The 18,606-nt window shown below is 40.9% G+C and overlaps 2 protein-coding genes across 8 annotated transcripts in view; one reads left to right on the forward strand and one right to left on the reverse strand.

The window, feature by feature from the left end:
* The window catches only part of DLG2 (discs large MAGUK scaffold protein 2), a 1,009,135-nt gene that overhangs the window by 537,108 nt on the left and 453,421 nt on the right, over positions 1–18,606 (reverse strand). The gene's annotated exons all lie outside the window — the stretch shown is intronic.
* LOC138110819 (endogenous retrovirus group 3 member 1 Env polyprotein-like) lies at positions 7,488–17,815 on the forward strand. Of its 2 annotated transcripts, XM_069015999.1 has the most exons (3): positions 7,488–8,386; positions 13,546–13,628; positions 14,701–17,815. In XM_069015999.1, the coding sequence occupies exon 3, from the start codon at positions 15,109–15,111 to the stop codon at positions 17,119–17,121; it is 2,013 nt and encodes a 670-aa protein (XP_068872100.1). In that variant the 5' UTR covers positions 7,488–8,386; positions 13,546–13,628; positions 14,701–15,108; the 3' UTR covers positions 17,122–17,815. The 2 variants fall into 2 exon arrangements, with proteins under 2 accessions (XP_068872100.1, XP_068872108.1); XM_069016007.1 differs by lacking the exon at positions 13,546–13,628.

The raw sequence follows: 18,606 nt of genomic DNA on the forward strand, positions 1-18,606 counted from the left end.
TCAGCACAAGAAAGACATTCCCTCCTCTGTACCTGTCAGAGCAGGTCCAGAAGAGGGCTACAAGTATGATCAGAGGAATGGAGCACCTCTCCCATGAAGACAGGCTGAAAGAGCCTGTTCAACCTGGAGAAGAGAAGGTTTCAGGGTGAGACCTTTCACGACTTTAAGGAGGTTTATATAACGGAGGGAGAGGGCATTTTTACATAGGCATGTAGTGACACAATAAGGGGGAATGGTTTTAAACTGGAAGAGGTTTAGATTAGATCTTAGGAAGAAATTCTTTCCTCAGTGTGATGAAGCATTGGAACAGGATGAACCTCCATAGGCAGGTTGTGGATGCCCCATCCTTGGAAGGGATGTTCAAGCCCAGGTTGGATGGGGCCCTAGGCAATCTAATTTAGTGGATGTCATCCCTGCCCTTGCAGGGGGATTGAATCTTTAAGGTCCCTTCCAACCCAAACCATTTTATGAGCCTATGATTCATTCTGTGATTATATATATACATATATATACAATAAAATAGATATGCTATTCTGTCCAGATAATTTTTGCAGTTTTGCACTGCCAGAAGCAGTGTGATGTGGCCTTAACAAGAGAACATCTCTGTGATCATCAGTAAGTCCTTTCCCCATCACCGCACTGCAGTGTAGCTGTTGCATAAACAGAAGCCAAAGCCCAGAGGAAATTGATTCACCCCGAGCCCTGTGATCCCAAAGAGCAGAACACTTGTGTGAATCTCCACTGGTAGACTTGCTTTATAATTTGAATTGATCTATTTATCCAGTAACTGCACATTCCCAGGACAACTTCAGTAATATCCATGTTCATGTGCCATAAACTGAAAAGTTTACAGAATAGACTTCCACTTTTCTATTTGTCCTTATCTCCCTCCCATCCCAAGCCCAGCCTTCTCCTTCTTCACAAAGTATGAGCATAGAGCATTTCTGGGTCAGTCCTGCTATGGGTTTGCCTCATGTTCTTAGCACCAAACTCATTGATTTTCATACAACTTTCCTCCCACAGCATCTCTTCGTTGAAATGCTTTTAGCTGTGAACCAAAAACAGCTTGACACAGCAAAAATCCAGTGGTAAGGCTGAAAATACCAAACCAGAATAAAGACTCTCCTGCAGAAATGCCTCATTCGTCTCCATCACCCTGCTCTGATGGGGTCCTGCAAATGTCCTTGAAAAAAACCATTTCTCTAGAAACATTTCTCTAAGGATTAATTCAAATTTCTGGAGGGAAAAGCATGATTGCACGGAAATGCTACTCTTCACTTGACAAAAGAACAGGTGGATGTCTTATGATAATTAAATTACAAATCAGTGCCTGCTGCTGACAGGGTATTGTACACTGCCAACTAGCATCAGATATTTAAAATCCTCTGTAATTACCTATAATGGGGGTGTGGAGTGCGCTGCTGTGAATTTTAAATACGAACGTGCCTTTCTATAAGAGATCATTCTCTCTACAATGTGAGATTATTACAGCATCACTGCTACTCACATCATACTGTCTAAAGGAGCATTTCTAAGGCTGTGATTGCCAAAGAGATGTCAGCTAGACAGAACTGAAGACATGAATCCAGCAGGAGGTAATAGTCAAAAACCTTAAATTTCAATGAAGGCAGTTCTCAAGTTACAATAGCCAGAGTATTGCATTGGTATGAAAATACAGATGTTCTTACAACCTACCTTTGACAGATTGTCAGTGAATCAAGATAGCTGGGAATCTGTCATTCAGTTCTGGGCCAAAGGGAACTGGTATTTTTTACAAAAGTTTGTTGCTTACTTTTCCTTTTTGTTGTTGCCATCAGTTTGCAGAAAATGCAAATAGAGCATTTCATTTTATATCAGATCAAATTGACCTCAGCTGCTGAATGTGGCCCAGCCAGAGGTGTCATTCAAAAGCACATGTCCCATTCTCTACACAGCTCATTGGCTGGACCACACTCCAATATATCACACATTCCTGCTGCTTGCTATAGGAGGGCTGCCAAAGGAGGGAGCTACGTGTGGTACAGGAGTCACAGGCTCTACAACATTCTGTGAAATGAGCAGCCAGTGAATCCTGGTCTACAGAGAATCCTGACCTACTAGAAAACATGACATGTCAAGAGACACACGAGCAAAAAAGCAACATTATTTTCACTCAGCCAAAACTTTAAAGTAGATACATCTGATAGATAGTAACAATGGAAAAAAGTGCCACCACATACTCTGAGATCCATTCATGGGTGGATCCCACTCCCAATCGCTCTTCAAAGCCAGTGTGCTAGCCAGTGGCCAGTATATTATGTTTTGTCTTGGGAAAGAACAGGAATACTACCAGTTTTAGCTCTTACATATCAGCATTTCGAGTCTCGAATACAATTTCTGTTTTACAGTCCTCCTAAGGAGGGGCCAGGCTTCTGCTCCTTACATGCTGTGAGTCTTCATATGAACCATTTAACACTGAGACCAAAGGGAAAGGAATTTCTGCAGGAAATTTCCCACGTGAGACAACGACCTCTTACCGATCCAGTTGTCCCACTGAATCTGGAAATAAGCAAGGTATGCAACTGGGTTCCAACACTACCTTCTTCTTCAGTCTCACTCACTTGCCTTTTCTCTCAAACCAGAATTTGAGCTGCTTTGCAGCTCCCAAGTAGTTTAGCCCCATTGCTGGTCATTTGCTGGAACCTGGACATGGGAGCTACCGTTGAACAGGGCAAGCATCACCCACCTTCTGCATGAGATTAGGTCCAGGGCTCAATACCCTGGATTTGCTGAGAGAGGTTATGGATACCATATCCCTGGAAGTGCTCAAGGCCAGGCTGGATGGGGCTCTGAGCAACCTGCTCTAGTGGAAAGAATCCCTGCCCATGATGGGGGAATTGGAAGTAGATGATCTATAAGGTCTCTTCCAACTCAAACCATTCTAGGATTCTGTTATTTGTTCTGAGTATTAGCAGCCAACAAAAACTAAAACCATAATGGAATTAGTCCATTTAAACAAATGAGTAATATGCAAAGTCCCATTAAAAAATGTTAATGTCACCTTGTCTTACTTTGGTGCTCAGTATTTTCTTTGGTCTTCAATGTGTTGAATTTTACTGTCACTGCTCTCCAAAGGCAGCAAATTTCAATGTCATACCAATGAGCATCTTCAGAAAGCAAACTTTACAATTTGCACACACAAGTCATTGGGCATTCATCCAATCATGAGCAGAAATAATATTACTCATCCAACTGATTGCAAATGAGCAACACAGCTTGAATTCTGAATATTTGCAATCAATCTATAGAGTAAAAAGAGGGGAAAAAATACTCTTCTCATTACATAAAATGGAAGAAATCACAATCTGCTTGCCAAGACTGTGGAAGTAGATTAGGAAGCTTAAATCATTGAATAATTATACTTATTGTGAGTGACTTGCTCTTTTGCTTATCAAGTAGGTTTCCAACAAGCTTGTCACTATATCATAGCAATACCTTCCATCCAAGAAGCCCAAAGAGCTTTACAAGTGGTAGTCAAGTCTGATAACATCCTGTTGATGTGCATCATCTAAAGGTGGGTAAAATTAGGCACAGAAATACAGCAACTCACTCAAGGTCATAGAGAGAATCAGTTCATTAAGCAGTAGTAGAACTGAGGAGATTTTTCCAGTCTGCTTTTCTAAGTCCAAGATCTAGTGCACCTACACCGACTTTGATAGCAACAATAATTATTATTATTTAAACATAAGGCTGATGTTTGCTGATGCCACTGTAATTTATTTTTAATTTTTTGGTTTGTTTTTTTTCCTCACAAATGTTCCAGGGTAAAGCAGTCTTTCTAAGGTCAGGAATTAGGTTTTTCTCTGTCTCAGTGTAATAGCTAGCAGTGCTTTGGGTAATTTACAGTGTGCTATCTCTGAGAGACACATAGTGAATTTTAGAAGACAAGAGGTTTCCTCTAAGAGCCAAATTAGTTCACAGAAAGAACATTATCAGTGCTGAATACTGAGAATTTGCATAGATTTTCCATTTAGTACAACAAGAAGTTTTGGGGGTTTTTTTAGGAGGGAGGAAAAAAAAAGTATAATTTCTTATCTCAGTTTGTTGAAAGCACCAGGTTTTTGCCCAAAGCAGGAAATATATACTCAGTTAAAAAGAAAAAAAAAAAAAAAAAAAAAAAAAAAAAAAAAAAAAAAAAAAAAAAAAGGGGGGGGGGGGAAGGCAAGTATAATGCGGTGGAACAAATATGTTTTACAGTATTTTCCTAATCTTATTTTTTGAAACCCTAAATAATTTTACTTTTCATGATGAAGAAGAAGAAGTGAGATGGACATTAGCCAAAGTACCGCTTCCTTTTATCAGCTGGAGGTAGTTGCACCTTTTCCTCACAAGATGGCACAGTAACCATCGAGTTAAAGCATACTCTCACTTTGAACTCTGATGTGTTGCAGGGAAAAAAAAAAGTATTTATGCAATGTCATAAAACTTCAAACGATTCTTATTTTGAACTGACCTGATATAAAATTATTTTTAAAAAAAAAGAAAAAGACAGCAATCTTTTATAGTAAGTACACATAAAGAAGCAGTGATCATACATAAAGCTGGCAGATGGAGGAAAGTTTAAACAGTTCATGAAAGTATCAAAAAATTATAAGCAAGTAAGAACCTATCAGTTTTTGTGAGCTTTAGAATGAAGAAAACCACTATGTATTGACAAGATTGAGACTAGCCCAGAATGCTGCATTCCTCCAGGAATTCTAAATCCTAATTAAAACCGCCTGCATGCAAATCTGTACCATGAGGTATTCAGCTCCATATGCTGCATCACATTTTGGACCTGTTAACAGCATCAGTTTATTCCTCTGGAGGCTGCTACTTGCTATCCAATAATTTAAAATAGATTTTCAACTTGAAGTGCCAATATACAAAAAGACATTCTAAGAGGGTGGCTTTGCTTGGATTAAATGGTGAATGTGGCTGCAGACTATAAAAATCAGTAACAAGAAAAAAAAGAAAAACCAGCTAATACTGATTTTTTATCTAAGGGGAGCAAAGGAAAGACGTGGGTGAAACTGTACCATTTATCAGCATCAGGCAGTAGCCTTTCTCTATCCCTCTGTCCTGCAATAACATCACTTGCTCACTCCTTTTTATAGTGTTCAACTATTCCACTCAAAGTATTTTTTTTCTGATATGTCCATGTTCCCCCATTTGCTGTAGGAGATTTCATGCCTCCATGGCTCCTTTGTTTTCCCCTGCAGCTCCCCATGCAGCCCTAGATGCACATCCCCATTGATCCCTCTATATCTGCTGCTGCAGTTCCCCAGCACGGAGGCAAGGAGCCTCACAAATTCTCCTTTTCCACCCCTTGCCTGCCCTAAAGAGCAGCTTCTGGCATGGGGGAGCTGTGCTGAGGTTACTACTGAGTGGTTGGAGAGGCAGAGCTGGGAAATGCCTCAGTTGCCGTGTCTCAGTTTCCCTGCCAATAAGGCTGTGGTGGGAATGCAGCCTGGCAAAACAGACACCTTAGGTTTACATCAGAAGAGTACAAAGTAATCATGGAGTGTAATAAATAAATTATGGATTCACATTGCCTGAAGCAAAGGATAAAAGAGAAACAATAAAAAAAACACAGAACAAATGGCTTGCCCCTCCTGTGCTTTCGGTACCAAAAATATGTATTTTAATTTAGTCCAGCAGCACGTGACACGGCAGGCCATTTGCATGTTGCAGCTGAAACCCTCTCCCCTGTCTTCACACAGGAATTATGTGTCTGTGGGATTCCAGTATCATTTTTCACAGAAATAGGGGGATTCTGCCAAAATTATTTTGCTCTGAAGCAAAAGGATGCTCTCAGGCTAAGACAGGTGAATGCTATTGTAGATAACTGCTTCTATTCTTGATGTTACCATAGAACTCTCATGCAATGCTAGGCTTTTCACAAAACAACTTTCCACAGACGTAGAATTGAGATATTCCTCACTATAAAATGTCCTGCAAGCCACAGATGGCCATTTTTTGCAGAAGAGCTGAGCATCAGTAGCTTCAGCTGAAATCACTGAGAGCTGGACTTTGTACAGAAGAAATACCATGGAATCCTGTGCCCTCGGTCACCTGCACACTAAAGAAGTTCTTCCTCATTTCTCCTGTTGCCTCTTGTCCCACTGTTTGGCACTAGGGAGCAGAGCGTGGCTCCCTCCTCTTCACACCCTCCCTTCAGGCACTTACATACATTGATAAGGTTCCCTCAGTGTAACAGGAAAACCAATGAAAAAATTAATAATGGAGCACTTGGAACTCCTTGCATTAAATAATGGATGAGGACATATGTTGAATGTAAAATGCCGTGTGAAGTACCACTCCATGTGACTTAAAGAAGCAGAAAGCCCATGAAAGGAAAAGTAACCATGTAATTAAAAATGTATTAGAGTTGATGCATATTACAATACTACATTACAAGATATGGCCACAGAGGGCCTGCAATAAAGTTGCTTAGACCATCTCAATTCTTGCATTTCCTAAATCTGAGCAGTTACCTTTATCACCCTGCCATCCTTTAACAGTTCTTTGAACACAATGTATACACACATAAAAATACCTCACAAATTTTAATAGCATTCCTGCTTCTTCCAGTGTGAAGAAGGTATAGAGATAACTATTTTTCAGTATTTTTGGAAAACTAACTCTTCTTAAATAAAAATACAAATGCTTTGTGTAAATAAACTTGACAGTTTCACTGTTGCCACCCTGATGATCCTAGACCATTAGTTCTGAAGATAACATTCTTTTTCTACAAACCAATTTATGTTGGAGCTGAACAAGCTATTACAAGTCTCAAATACTCTTCTTATCAGTTCCCTCTTTGAAAAGATATGAATTTTTACCAAGAGAAAGATGGATTTAGTCCATTTTAACTAGATGTTCAATAGGCCAGCAAAACACATTTTTGTCAGGTGCATTTGCATGTGCTTGACACTTATAAGGGTTGAGTTAAACATTTCAATAGCAGGGCACTTATTGAAAAAACAGCTTTGGGCCTTTGGGTCTTAATCCTTCCACAGCCTTTCAGTACAGCATAATTGTGGTAAAATAATCTACATTTTCAGATACTTTAATAAGCCCTGGTTAGTGCACAAGCAGGCAAAGTAGCTGTCATTGTAAACAACACAGAGAAAAATAAAGATATTGCATTAACAAGGGAATATTTGCTTTACTGAGGCTATTGTAAAAACCTGTATTTCCACATTTCATCTCCACAGCAACCTAGTTCCTGATCTAAGGAGTTTATGGTTCCGGGGGAAGCTCTTTCAGCTCAATGATCTGATGGTGACACATCAGGATAAAACTGTACGAGGTCAGGGGCTGGGCAGCAAGGGAGTACCCCATTAAACTGCATGACCTGCAGGTACACTGAGCTCAGTGTAATGGGAAAACTGCTTGGGTTTACTCCTCTGATGAATTTACCACTCCTTGTGTCATACATGAAATCCCTATTTGTGCTTGGTCTTTGCATATTAAGTGCCTTAATTAATTTGAGCTTAATATTTTTAAATTGAATGTTAAAATCAATCCATCAGTCCAGGTACAATAATCAAGCTTTTATGGTCTTCCTGTGTTTACTGTATACCTTTACAAGTGTTTTAAGATGTGTTGGATGTATTTTTATGTTTTACTTGTATCTTGGTTTCAAGGCAGATTTTAAAAAAACCCCAGTTGCAACAAACAGCCCAGCCCCCCATAAGCACATGACCCTTATCTCAACTAATATCACCCCTCTGACCAGGAGGAGCCATTGGTGGACAGAGGTGGTCTGTCAAGGGGAAAACACCAACCGCCTTGAACCAGGGGGGTGGACTGTGGGTGGGCTGTGGGCGGACTGTGGGCGGAGCAAAAGCTATAAAAGGAATCCAAAAGACACGCCCACTCTCATTCTCCCATCCTCTCCAGCTTGCTAAGGCAGTGCTGGAGAAGCCTACCCCTTTCTAGGGGCTTTTTAGAAATAGATTTCTTTTTGACCAGCCTAAACTGCAAGTTTATTTTTTTCTCTACCTGAGGTTCAGAGCTGTCTTAAGCCTAAAGTTCCTGAATCCCTGCGCTCCTGGGGCATATCTCTCGAGCCATCTGGATCCCAAATTTTTATATTTTGTTAGTTTTTTTGCAATTTTTCAACTTTTTTTTCTGTTTTAATAAATTGTTTTAATTTCTACAAAGAGTTGTCTCATTCCTCACAACTCTTTTGGGGACTCGTCCGGGATCCTATTTTTGCCCTAAAATCCAGGTATTTTGGTTAATTTTACTATTTTTGAATTTTTGCGATTTTTTTGTTTTTTTTCTCCTTGGATTTTCTGGGCTCCCACAAGGATTACTGCAGCAGAGAAAGGACACCTCCGGTGGAGAAAGACTTGTGGTAAGGCTTGAACCCTTCTTAAAGGGAACTTAGTTAGGGACTTACCCTTTTTAAGGGCTATTAGTTTTTGGGGAACCTCCGAGTGGAATTCCTTTTGTGAGAGAGTGTGTGGGGGGGTTGGCCGCCCCCAGTGTGTGTGTGAGTGTGCTTGAAAGGGTTCATTTTTAAGGGCACCACGAGGGATCACCCCTTTAGAGACACAGAGGGGAAGATCGAGTGTGGTGATCAGCCTTTCTGGGGGGAGGTTTCCACGTTTTTAGGGGTGTGCACAGCCCCAAATTCATTTTATTAGTGTCTCAGTCTCCTCGGGTCTAGAACTGAGGAGAAACCTCATTTTAAACCCCTCTCTTTTTCTTTTCGCCGCGTGGTCGGCGGCCATTTTGAAATTTCGCGCCGCCGCGTGGTCGGCGGCCATTTTGAAATTTCGGGTTTCCACGTGGTCGGCCGCCATTTTGAAATTTCGGGCCGCCACGTGGTCGGCCGCCATTTTGTGTCCTTTTAATTTGAACTGCACCCCTTTGCTACCCCTGTGCATGTGTGAACTTGTTTTAGCTGCACTCTTGTGGTCAGTGCTATCTAGCACCTTTATACTTCCTGTTTGTTTGGAGTGTTTGGGTTATTGGATTGTAGTTGTAATTTGCTTTATCTGCTTTAATCATAAGACACTACTTTGATATTTTGAATTACTGCTTGTGTTATTCATTATAATCTTTTTCCTTTAATTCGGTTATAAATATTTTAAATTTATCTCTCCTTTGCTAATAAAGACAACTCTTGTTTCTTAAATTTTAATTATATATGTATAAAACTATCTAAATTTCAGTTATACTTCAACCAATTTAAATATTCACTAATTATTCTTTTTATAATTAAAATTAATTTTTCTTGCAACATATTTGTTTCTCACCAGCCTGCCATATCTAATTTTTTTCCCACAGATTCGCCATCATTCATTCCCTTATATATCTACTAACCCTGCTTGCTCTTCTCTACATTAGTTGTATTGTATTTTATGCTTATAACTTTATTATCATTTTTTTATTATTGTGATAGTGTATTGAATTTAGGTTATTTTGTAATATTATTTCCTTATGCAATATTTTAATTGTTTTATATAATACAATACTTTGGTTTATTTAATTAGAAAAAAAAAAAAAAAAAAAAAAAAAAAAAAAATTTTTCTTCTGCACTAGCTACTTGTTTGCTTCCCAGTAACAAAATGGGACAAGCGAATAGCAAAAAGAAAGACCTAATGAAGAAATACAAAATCTTCCCAGACAGTCCGTTAGGGCAAATGCTCCTAAAGTGGGAAGAAAATCTTTTAACTAAAGAAAAAGACCAGTGTCAAATGATTAGGTACTGTGTTTTTAAGTGGCCAAAACATAGAATTAACAAAGATGGTCTCAGATGGCCCAAGTATGGGTCTTCTGAAAAATGGCTTTGTGAGGCTTTGCATTCTTATGTACATTACAAAGCTCCAAAACATTCTGATGAATTAGACTATGCTAAAATTTGGTTAAATTATTGGCAAAAACAAAATGAAGACCAAAGCAAAAAAATAGAATTGGAAGAGGAAACTAAATCTAATTCAATTGGACTTAATAAAAATTCAAACCAAATTTTTTCCATTGCAGAAGAACACAAACAGAAAGAAAAACAAAAACCTAAATTAAATAAACCAAAGTGGGACCCCCTAGACTACCTTCCTCCAGTAACTCCTCCAGAAAGGAGGGTCCAAATTGAACAAGAAAGGGTCCTTCCTTCATCAAGCCACCCAATCGAAAGGGACTCAGAAAATGAGAATGAAAGTGAAAAAGAAAATTCTGTTCCTTCCTGCTCTCACAAAAAGACAACCAAACAAAGGATTTCTTCTAGCCAGGATGGCCCAGCATCTTGCACTAGAAAGAAATCATTTAAAACACCTGACTGTCCCACCTGCCTTAGCACTCCCCATGAGTCTAAAATTTTACCTCTTAGGGAGGTACCCATGGGAAATGCTCAAGGAGGAATTGGTTATGTAGTTGTACCTCTAGCTTCATCTGAGGTACGGGAATTTAAAAAAGAAATGAAAAGTCTGATGGCTGACCCCATTGGTCTAGCTGACCAATTTGATCAATTCCTCGGCCCTAATATTTATAATTGGGGAGAGATACAATCCATCCTTCACTCCTTATTCACCATTGAGGAAAGAAAATTGATTAGAGCTGCAGGAGTGACAGTCTGGGACAGAGAAAATAATTCTAATCAGGGCCCAATTGGAGAACAAAAATTACCACTGACAGACCCTGAATGGAACCCAAATTCAGAAGAGGGCAGGAGGAACATGAAAGACTACAGAAATTTAATTATAAAAGGGATTAGAGAAGCTGTTCCTCGAGTTAATAATATGAAAAAAGCATTTTGTGGGGAACAGGAAAAGGATGAGTCCCCAACAGCTTGGATGGCTCGGTTAAGGAATAACATTCAACTTTATTCTGTCATTGACTTAGACAGTGAGGGAGGCAAAACTATGCTAAAGGTACATTTTGTGCTTCACTCCTGGCCTGACATCAGGAAAAAATTAGAAAAATTGGAAAAATGGCCAGAGAGGGAACTAGATGAATTACTGGAGGAAGCCCAAAAAGTCTTTGTTAGGAGGGATGAAGAGAGGATGAAGGCTAAAAGCCGAATAATGAATAACAGTACTAATGCTCCAATCCACAACCCTCCTACACAAAGAACTTCCCAAAGGGGCATCCCACAACAGCAAACCCAAATCTGCTCTCAGCAACAGCCACAGGTTTGTGTTTGCAATAAACAACCTAACCCAATTGTTCAAAGACCTGAGAGGTTAATTTGCACATACTGTAATAAACCAGGCCACGGGCAGTGGTACTGTTTTAAAAAGCAGAGAGATCAAGGAGTCCTTCAAATGGAGGGACAAATTTTGAACAACTGAAGGGGTCAGGGGCTTTATTCTCTGGGGCAAAAACATCTTAAAGAGCCCTTGATAAAATTAGAAGCTGGACCCCAGAGACAACAAGTGGAGTTTTTAGTGGACACAGGTGCTGAAAGAACCTGTGTCACTAAAACACCTCCAGGATGTTTTATTTCTCAAGATACATTAGATATATATGGTGCTAATGGTGAAAGCTTTGCTGTTCCTGTAATTAAAAATGTAATCCTTTCCATACAAGGACGTACCCATACAGGGGATGTGCTATACCTACCTCAAGCTGGGATCAATCTTTTAGGACGTGACTTCCAAATACCTCTGAGGGTTGGGGTGGTACCGCAGGGTGGAAAAATGACCACTAAATTGTTTGTTTTATTTTTAGTAGATGAGCAACACATTGACCCGGTAGTGTGGGCCAAACCTGGCAACCGGGGAAAAATGGACATCACACCTCTAACAATTGAGTTGCTCCCAAATAGCCAGCCAGTACGTGTACCACAATATCCCCTCTCCAAGGACAAAAGAAAGGGCCTGAAGCCTGTTATCATGGACTTATTACAAGATGGAATTCTTGAGACCTGCAAATCCAGTTACAACACTCCAATTTTGGCTGTCCAGAAACCAGATAAGTCATTCCGGCTTGTACAAGATCTGCGTGAGGTCAATAAGAGAGTCCAAACCAGGTACCCACTGGTGCAGGACCCCTATACACTCCTGAGTCGGGTACCCCCAGCACATGCCTGGTTCTCTGTTATTGACCTTAAAGATGCTTTCTGGTCATGTCCTCTAGATTCTCATTGCAGAGACATCTTTGCATTTACCTGGGAGGATCCAGACACTGGACGGAAGCAGCAGCTGCGCTGGACTCGCCTGCCTCAAGGTTACACCGAGTCACCCACACTCTTTGGCCAAGCGCTAGAAGATTTGCTAAGTTCCTTTTCTCCACCCGAAGGGATTCAGGTAACTCAGTACGTAGATGACCTGCTCCTCTCTGGGGAACAGGAGTCTACGGTAAGAACTGCTACAATTCAGTTACTGAATTTTCTAGGGAGGAACGGGCTGAGGGTGTCAAAACCTAAATTACAATTTGTGCTACAGGAGGTGAAGTATTTGGGACATCTAATTGGCCATGGCACAAAAAAACTCAGTGCTGAAAGAGTAGAAGGGATCCTAAATTTACCACCTCCAACTTCAAAACGAGAAATTCGGCAATTATTAGGCCTATTTGGATACTGCAGACTGTGGATTGATCAGTATTCACAATCTGCCAAATTTTTATATGAAAAACTAATAGAAGAAGAACCTTTTAATTGGACTAATTCAGACACACAAAAATTACAAAATCTGAAAGAGAAATTAACAAAAGCACCTGTTTTAAGCCTTCCTTCACTAGAAAAACCCTTCGATCTATTTGTTAATGTGGAGAAGGGAGTTGCCTATGGCGTCTTGACCCAGGAGTGGGGAGGAGTCAGGAAGCCAGTTGCTTTTCTTTCCAAATTACTGGATCCAGTGTCCAGAGGATGGCCCGTCTGCATCCAGTCCATCGCCGCAGCAGCCGTTCTGGTCTCGGAGAGTCAAAAACTCATTTTTGGTGGAGACTTGACAGTGCATACACCACACTCAATCAAAACCATTTTAGCTCACAGGGCTGCAGAGTGGTTAACTGACCCAAGAATAGTCAAATATGAAGCCATTCTCATGCACTCAGACCACCTGAGGTTAGTTGTGTGTACACACCAAAATCCAGCTCAATTTCTTTATGGGACCCCATCAGAAAAAGAAATTGAACACAATTGCATTGAGATAATTGACATCCAAACAAAAGTCAGAGAGGACCTGGTGGACTGTCCCCTCAATGAAGGGGAAATCCTCTTCATTGACGGGTCATCTCGAGTGGTGGATGGAAAGCGATGCTCTGGCTATTCAGTGGTCGATGGACACCAAATGTGTGTGCTGGAAAAGGGCAGATTGCCACCGACCTGGTCAGCTCAGGTCTGTGAGCTCTATGCCCTAGAAAAAGCACTCCACCGACTAGCAGGAAGCATCGGGACCATTTACACTGACTCCAGATACGCTTATGGCGTAGTCCACACCTTTGGAAAAATCTGGTCCGAAAGGGGGTTCCTAAACACCAAAGGGAAAGATATCCTACATAAGGAATTGATCCTAAAAATTCTAAAAGCACTGCAACTGCCTCAGGTGATCTCAGTGGTGCATATTCCAGGTCATCAATCGGGAACCACAAAAGAAGCTCGGGGGAACAACCTAGCAGACTTGGCAGCAAAAGAAGCAGCAGTGGAAGAAGAGGTAAAAGTGATGGAAGTAAACCAACTTCCAACTAACACCACCACATCTGACACTATTCCACAAACTAACATTTTACCCACGCCCATTTTTACTGATCAGGAAAAACAGAAATTAATTTTAATTGGAGCTAATGAGGATTCTCAAGGTCGCTGGTATTTACCAGATAAACGCCAAATTTTAAACAAAAATTTAACCCGAGAAATTCTACAAAATATTCACCAAAGCAATCATTGGGGTTCAAAGGCTCTGGCGGATCACTATCTCAGAACCTTTGGATGCACTGGTGTTTATGAAATAGCCAACCAAATAACCCGGGACTGTGTAATCTGTCAAAAAGTTAACAAAAAGGTAATGAAAAAGAACACTGGCGGAGGAATTGAATTAGCAATCAGGCCTTTCCAAAACATTCAAATTGACTTTACAGAAATGCCTCCTGTCCAGAGGTGGAAATACCTATTGGTAATCGTTGATCACCTTACCCACTGGGTGGAAGCTATTCCAACTGTCAATGCAACAGCCCAGACAGTGAGTAAGGTGATCCTCGAGCAAATTATCCCCCGTTATGGGATAGTCCACCGCATAGATTCAGATCGAGGTACTCATTTTACCTCCCAAATTGTACAACAATTGGCTCAGCAATTAGGAACAAATTGGAGATTACACACCCCGTGGCATCCACAGAGCTCTGGGAGAGTGGAACGGATGAACCAGACAATCAAGAACACCCTCACAAAATTAATGCTGGAAACAAAATGGACCTGGGTAAAATGCCTTCCACTTGCTCTTCTTAGAATTAGGACACAGCCAAGATCTGATTTGGGTTGTTCACCATATGAGATGTTGTATGGATTACCCTACCTTGCTACACCACAAGAGTTGAATGTGAAAGAGTGTGGAAACACCAGTGTACAACAATATGTACAGATAATTGCCAAAAATCTAGAGTTGCTAAGGGAAAGAGGTTTTCTACCACAAACTCCCCCACTTGATTTTAATTTACATCACATCAATCCAGGTGACTGGGTGTTAATAAAATCCTGGAAAGAAAAGTCATTAACCCCATCCTGGGAAGGTCCATTTCAGGTCCAGCTAACCACTGAAACAGCTGTCCGGACATTTGAAAAGGGCTGGACGCATGTCAAGAGGGTGAAGGGTCCAGTGGCACCACCAATTGAAGAGAAGAAACCTCCAGACAAACCATCAAACTAAACACCCTGTTTGAAAGCTCCACTCAGCATCCCTCACTCCAAGTTAATAAAATCCTGTACTCCCAGTTCTTCCCCAGTTATACCTCAGTAATAAGTGCTAGCTACAAGTTGTTAAACTAAGTTGAAAATATTTTGCTGTTAATTCTGTTCTTTGTTATTCCCTTTTACAGATTCTGCCTTCACACAACCATATTGTCACATCAACTGTATAGTAAGGCTCCATTTGAAGCCAGCATTCTCTTCCAATAACAGTCCAATCAGACTCCAAAATTATGGGCACGATAACTCTAATCTTTGACAAGGCCAACCCTAAAATAACCATGAGCTTCCAGAAGCCTGAGGTCACTGAAGAACCATCTGAAGGTGAGATGCCTAAAGAAAGGACGAAAGAAGCAAAGATGACAACCCCCACCAGCAGAGGCAACCCAAATGCTGACAGCTCCTCTCGGGTATGCCTAAAGGGGAAAGTGAGCAACATCCTGCTACTAAGTGTCATCTGTCTCTGGGTCCTCTGGCCTCCCTTTACACAAGCAGCCGACAGCCGCTGTAACAGATGTTACAAGACTGTGTACCAGGCAGAAGGAGGCTCATTTCAAATTCGACACTTTTTCCGAGCACATACTTATGTTAATCCATCTTGTTACAACATAACAAGGTTGAGTATCTGCTCAGAAAAAGGTCACAAGTACTGGATTGGCAAAAACATTGGCACCCAAATACATAAGCAGAAGGGAGAGTGCCCCTCCCAAGATGATTGGCTCTGTTTCAATTTTAGATACATAACCAAGACAGAAGATTTGTTAAAAAGAAAGACCTATGACACTGACCTGATCCAAGAGGTGGTCATAGAAGAAAAGGAAAAACAAAAAGAAAACAATCCTTTGATGTCAAGGAAAAACTTGTTTATTGACCTGGCAGAAAGGATTGGACAACAGCTAAATTTAACAAATTGCTGGGTGTGCGGAGGAACTTTAGAATCGGAGAGTTGGCCTTGGCGGGGAGTCAGTCTTGGACCCCCCGATTTACTCCGACTGAGTAATCTCTCCCCCACAACCCGACATGACAATGAAACCTGGCTGCTAAGCAATACTGTTATTGGAGAAGAATGCATCTGGAGGAAAGGAAGAAAATTTTTAGAAGAAGTTGGTGAGACAATATGCAAAAGGTACCTGGTAACTGATGGGCAAAAACATTGGTGGATACCTCAAGAACCAGATGTATTCTGGTCTGCAGAAAAGGTTAAAAACAAAAATTGCATTTTGAATCCTGTTAAAAAACTCTGGCAGTGCTGGGATCAAGGAAATCCATATTCTATCCTGCCACAAATTTCCAAGTACTGGATTACAGCAGCAAGTATACAACCCCACTTCTGGGAAGCACCACAAGACCTTTATTGGATCTGTGGTAACCGAGCTTATTCCAACTTACCACCTCGCTGGAAAGGGAGCTGCACTCTTGGAGCCATTCAACCAAACTTCTTCCTACTTGCTGAAAACGCTGGAGCCCACCTTGGAATCTCCCTTTATGATGAACTTTTCCGTACTAAGAGACATGTAATAGGAGGGACCCAGAGATGGGGAGAAGAAGAGTGGCCACCTGAGAGGATCCTAGAGACTTATGGACCTGCAACATGGGCACAGGATGGGAGCTGGGGGTACCGAACTCCCATCTACATGCTAAACCGGATCATCAGACTGCAAGCACTAATTGAGGTAATCACTAATGAGACCTCTCTTGCTCTTGAACTACTTAACACACAGCAAGGGCAAACTCGAGCAGCCGTGTACCAAAATAGGCTGGCATTGGACTATTTACTAGCTGAAGAAGGTGGAGTATGTGGCAAGTTTAACACCTCAGACTGCTGCATCCATATTGATGATCACGGCGAAGCCATCACCAAGATTACCCAAAACATCAGGAAACTAGCCCATGTTCCAGTGCAGAAATGGCAGCCCTTGATCACTTCTGAATGGTGGGAAAATATTTTCCAAGGACAATGGTGGAAGAAAGCTTTAATTATTGTTGGACTTTCCCTTACAGGACTTATTTTTCTCCCTTGTTTAATCCCTTGCTTCATCCGTCTAATCACCACTGTCGTCCAAGGCATGCCACTGATCCAGGATCTTCAAGGACAACAGCAGCGTCCACCATTCGCTCAAAAGATTATGCATGTCAATAATAGTAACAATAAGAAAACTAGAAAGGAGAGAAAAATTGCCCAGCAAGTGTGGGACAGTTTTAAAGAGCTTGAATCTATCCCTGAAGAGTTATCCACCTCCACTTAAATGCAAAGACCAAAGATGTGAACATAAGAGAAAAAGGGGGGACTTGTCATACATGAAATCCCTATTTGTGCTTGGTCTTTGCATATTAAGTGCCTTAATTAATTTGAGCTTAATATTTTTAAATTGAATGTTAAAATCAATCCATCAGTCCAGGTACAATAATCAAGCTTTTATGGTCTTCCTGTGTTTACTGTATACCTTTACAAGTGTTTTAAGATGTGTTGGATGTATTTTTATGTTTTACTTGTATCTTGGTTTCAAGGCAGATTTTAAAAAAACCCCAGTTGCAACAAACAGCCCAGCCCCCCATAAGCACATGACCCTTATCTCAACTAATATCACCCCTCTGACCAGGAGGAGCCATTGGTGGACAGAGGTGGTCTGTCAAGGGGAAAACACCAACCGCCTTGAACCAGGGGGGTGGACTGTGGGTGGGCTGTGGGCGGACTGTGGGCGGAGCAAAAGCTATAAAAGGAATCCAAAAGACACGCCCACTCTCATTCTCCCATCCTCTCCAGCTTGCTAAGGCAGTGCTGGAGAAGCCTACCCCTTTCTAGGGGCTTTTTAGAAATAGATTTCTTTTTGACCAGCCTAAACTGCAAGTTTATTTTTTTCTCTACCTGAGGTTCAGAGCTGTCTTAAGCCTAAAGTTCCTGAATCCCTGCGCTCCTGGGGCATATCTCTCGAGCCATCTGGATCCCAAATTTTTATATTTTGTTAGTTTTTTTGCAATTTTTCAACTTTTTTTTCTGTTTTAATAAATTGTTTTAATTTCTACAAAGAGTTGTCTCATTCCTCACACTTGGGCCATACTTTACCTGAAATTAGGAGGGAATATCCTGTCATCATTTTTATTTATTCTATTTAAAAATAAACTAACAGAGATATTACACTTGCATTTTCTGAAGTGCCAAGGAAGCCTGCCAGCACAGCTTTCCTCAGTTTTTCAAGTGCCATAAGGCTTAGCCTGAACCAAGGCAGTGAGTGGGTCATGGAGAATAGAACTCCAGGTAGCAAAGCAAAATTGCAGGAAAGCAAGGGATATATGCATAGATTTCTACTATCGGTAGAACTGCTTTTAGACCTAGGCATCTACTATTTGCCTTTGTCTTACTTGGATATGGAAGCATTTTTCACATTTGAGCTTAAGTGTGGGAGTCAACCAGCACTTTCCCTGATGGATGAAGACAGTGATTCTCTGTTGGGGCTATTGTTGTTTAGGGATCTCCTTCCACAGTCATGTTGGAAGAACAGGCATATATTTTATTTTTAAGTGCTTTGAGCACTCATATTTTAAATAAGCCAACTGAGCTTTTAGTCTCTGCAAACAGAGATAAGAGTCCATGCTTCAATTGCAGAATCATAGAATCATTACGGTTGTGAAAGACCTCTGTGCTCAAGTCTAACCACTAACCCAACACTGCCAAGTCCACCACTAAAGCATTCCCCTGCCTGTCACATTCACGTGCCTTTTGAACACTCCCA

This window comes from Aphelocoma coerulescens, chromosome 1 (assembly GCF_041296385.1).
Source record: "Aphelocoma coerulescens isolate FSJ_1873_10779 chromosome 1, UR_Acoe_1.0, whole genome shotgun sequence".
NCBI lineage: Eukaryota > Metazoa > Chordata > Aves > Passeriformes > Corvidae > Aphelocoma > Aphelocoma coerulescens.

Coding starts and splice junctions, on each gene's coding strand:
- LOC138110819 (XM_069015999.1), top strand. CDS start 15,109: ATGGGCACGATAACTCTAATCTTTGACAAGGCCAACCCTAAAATAACC.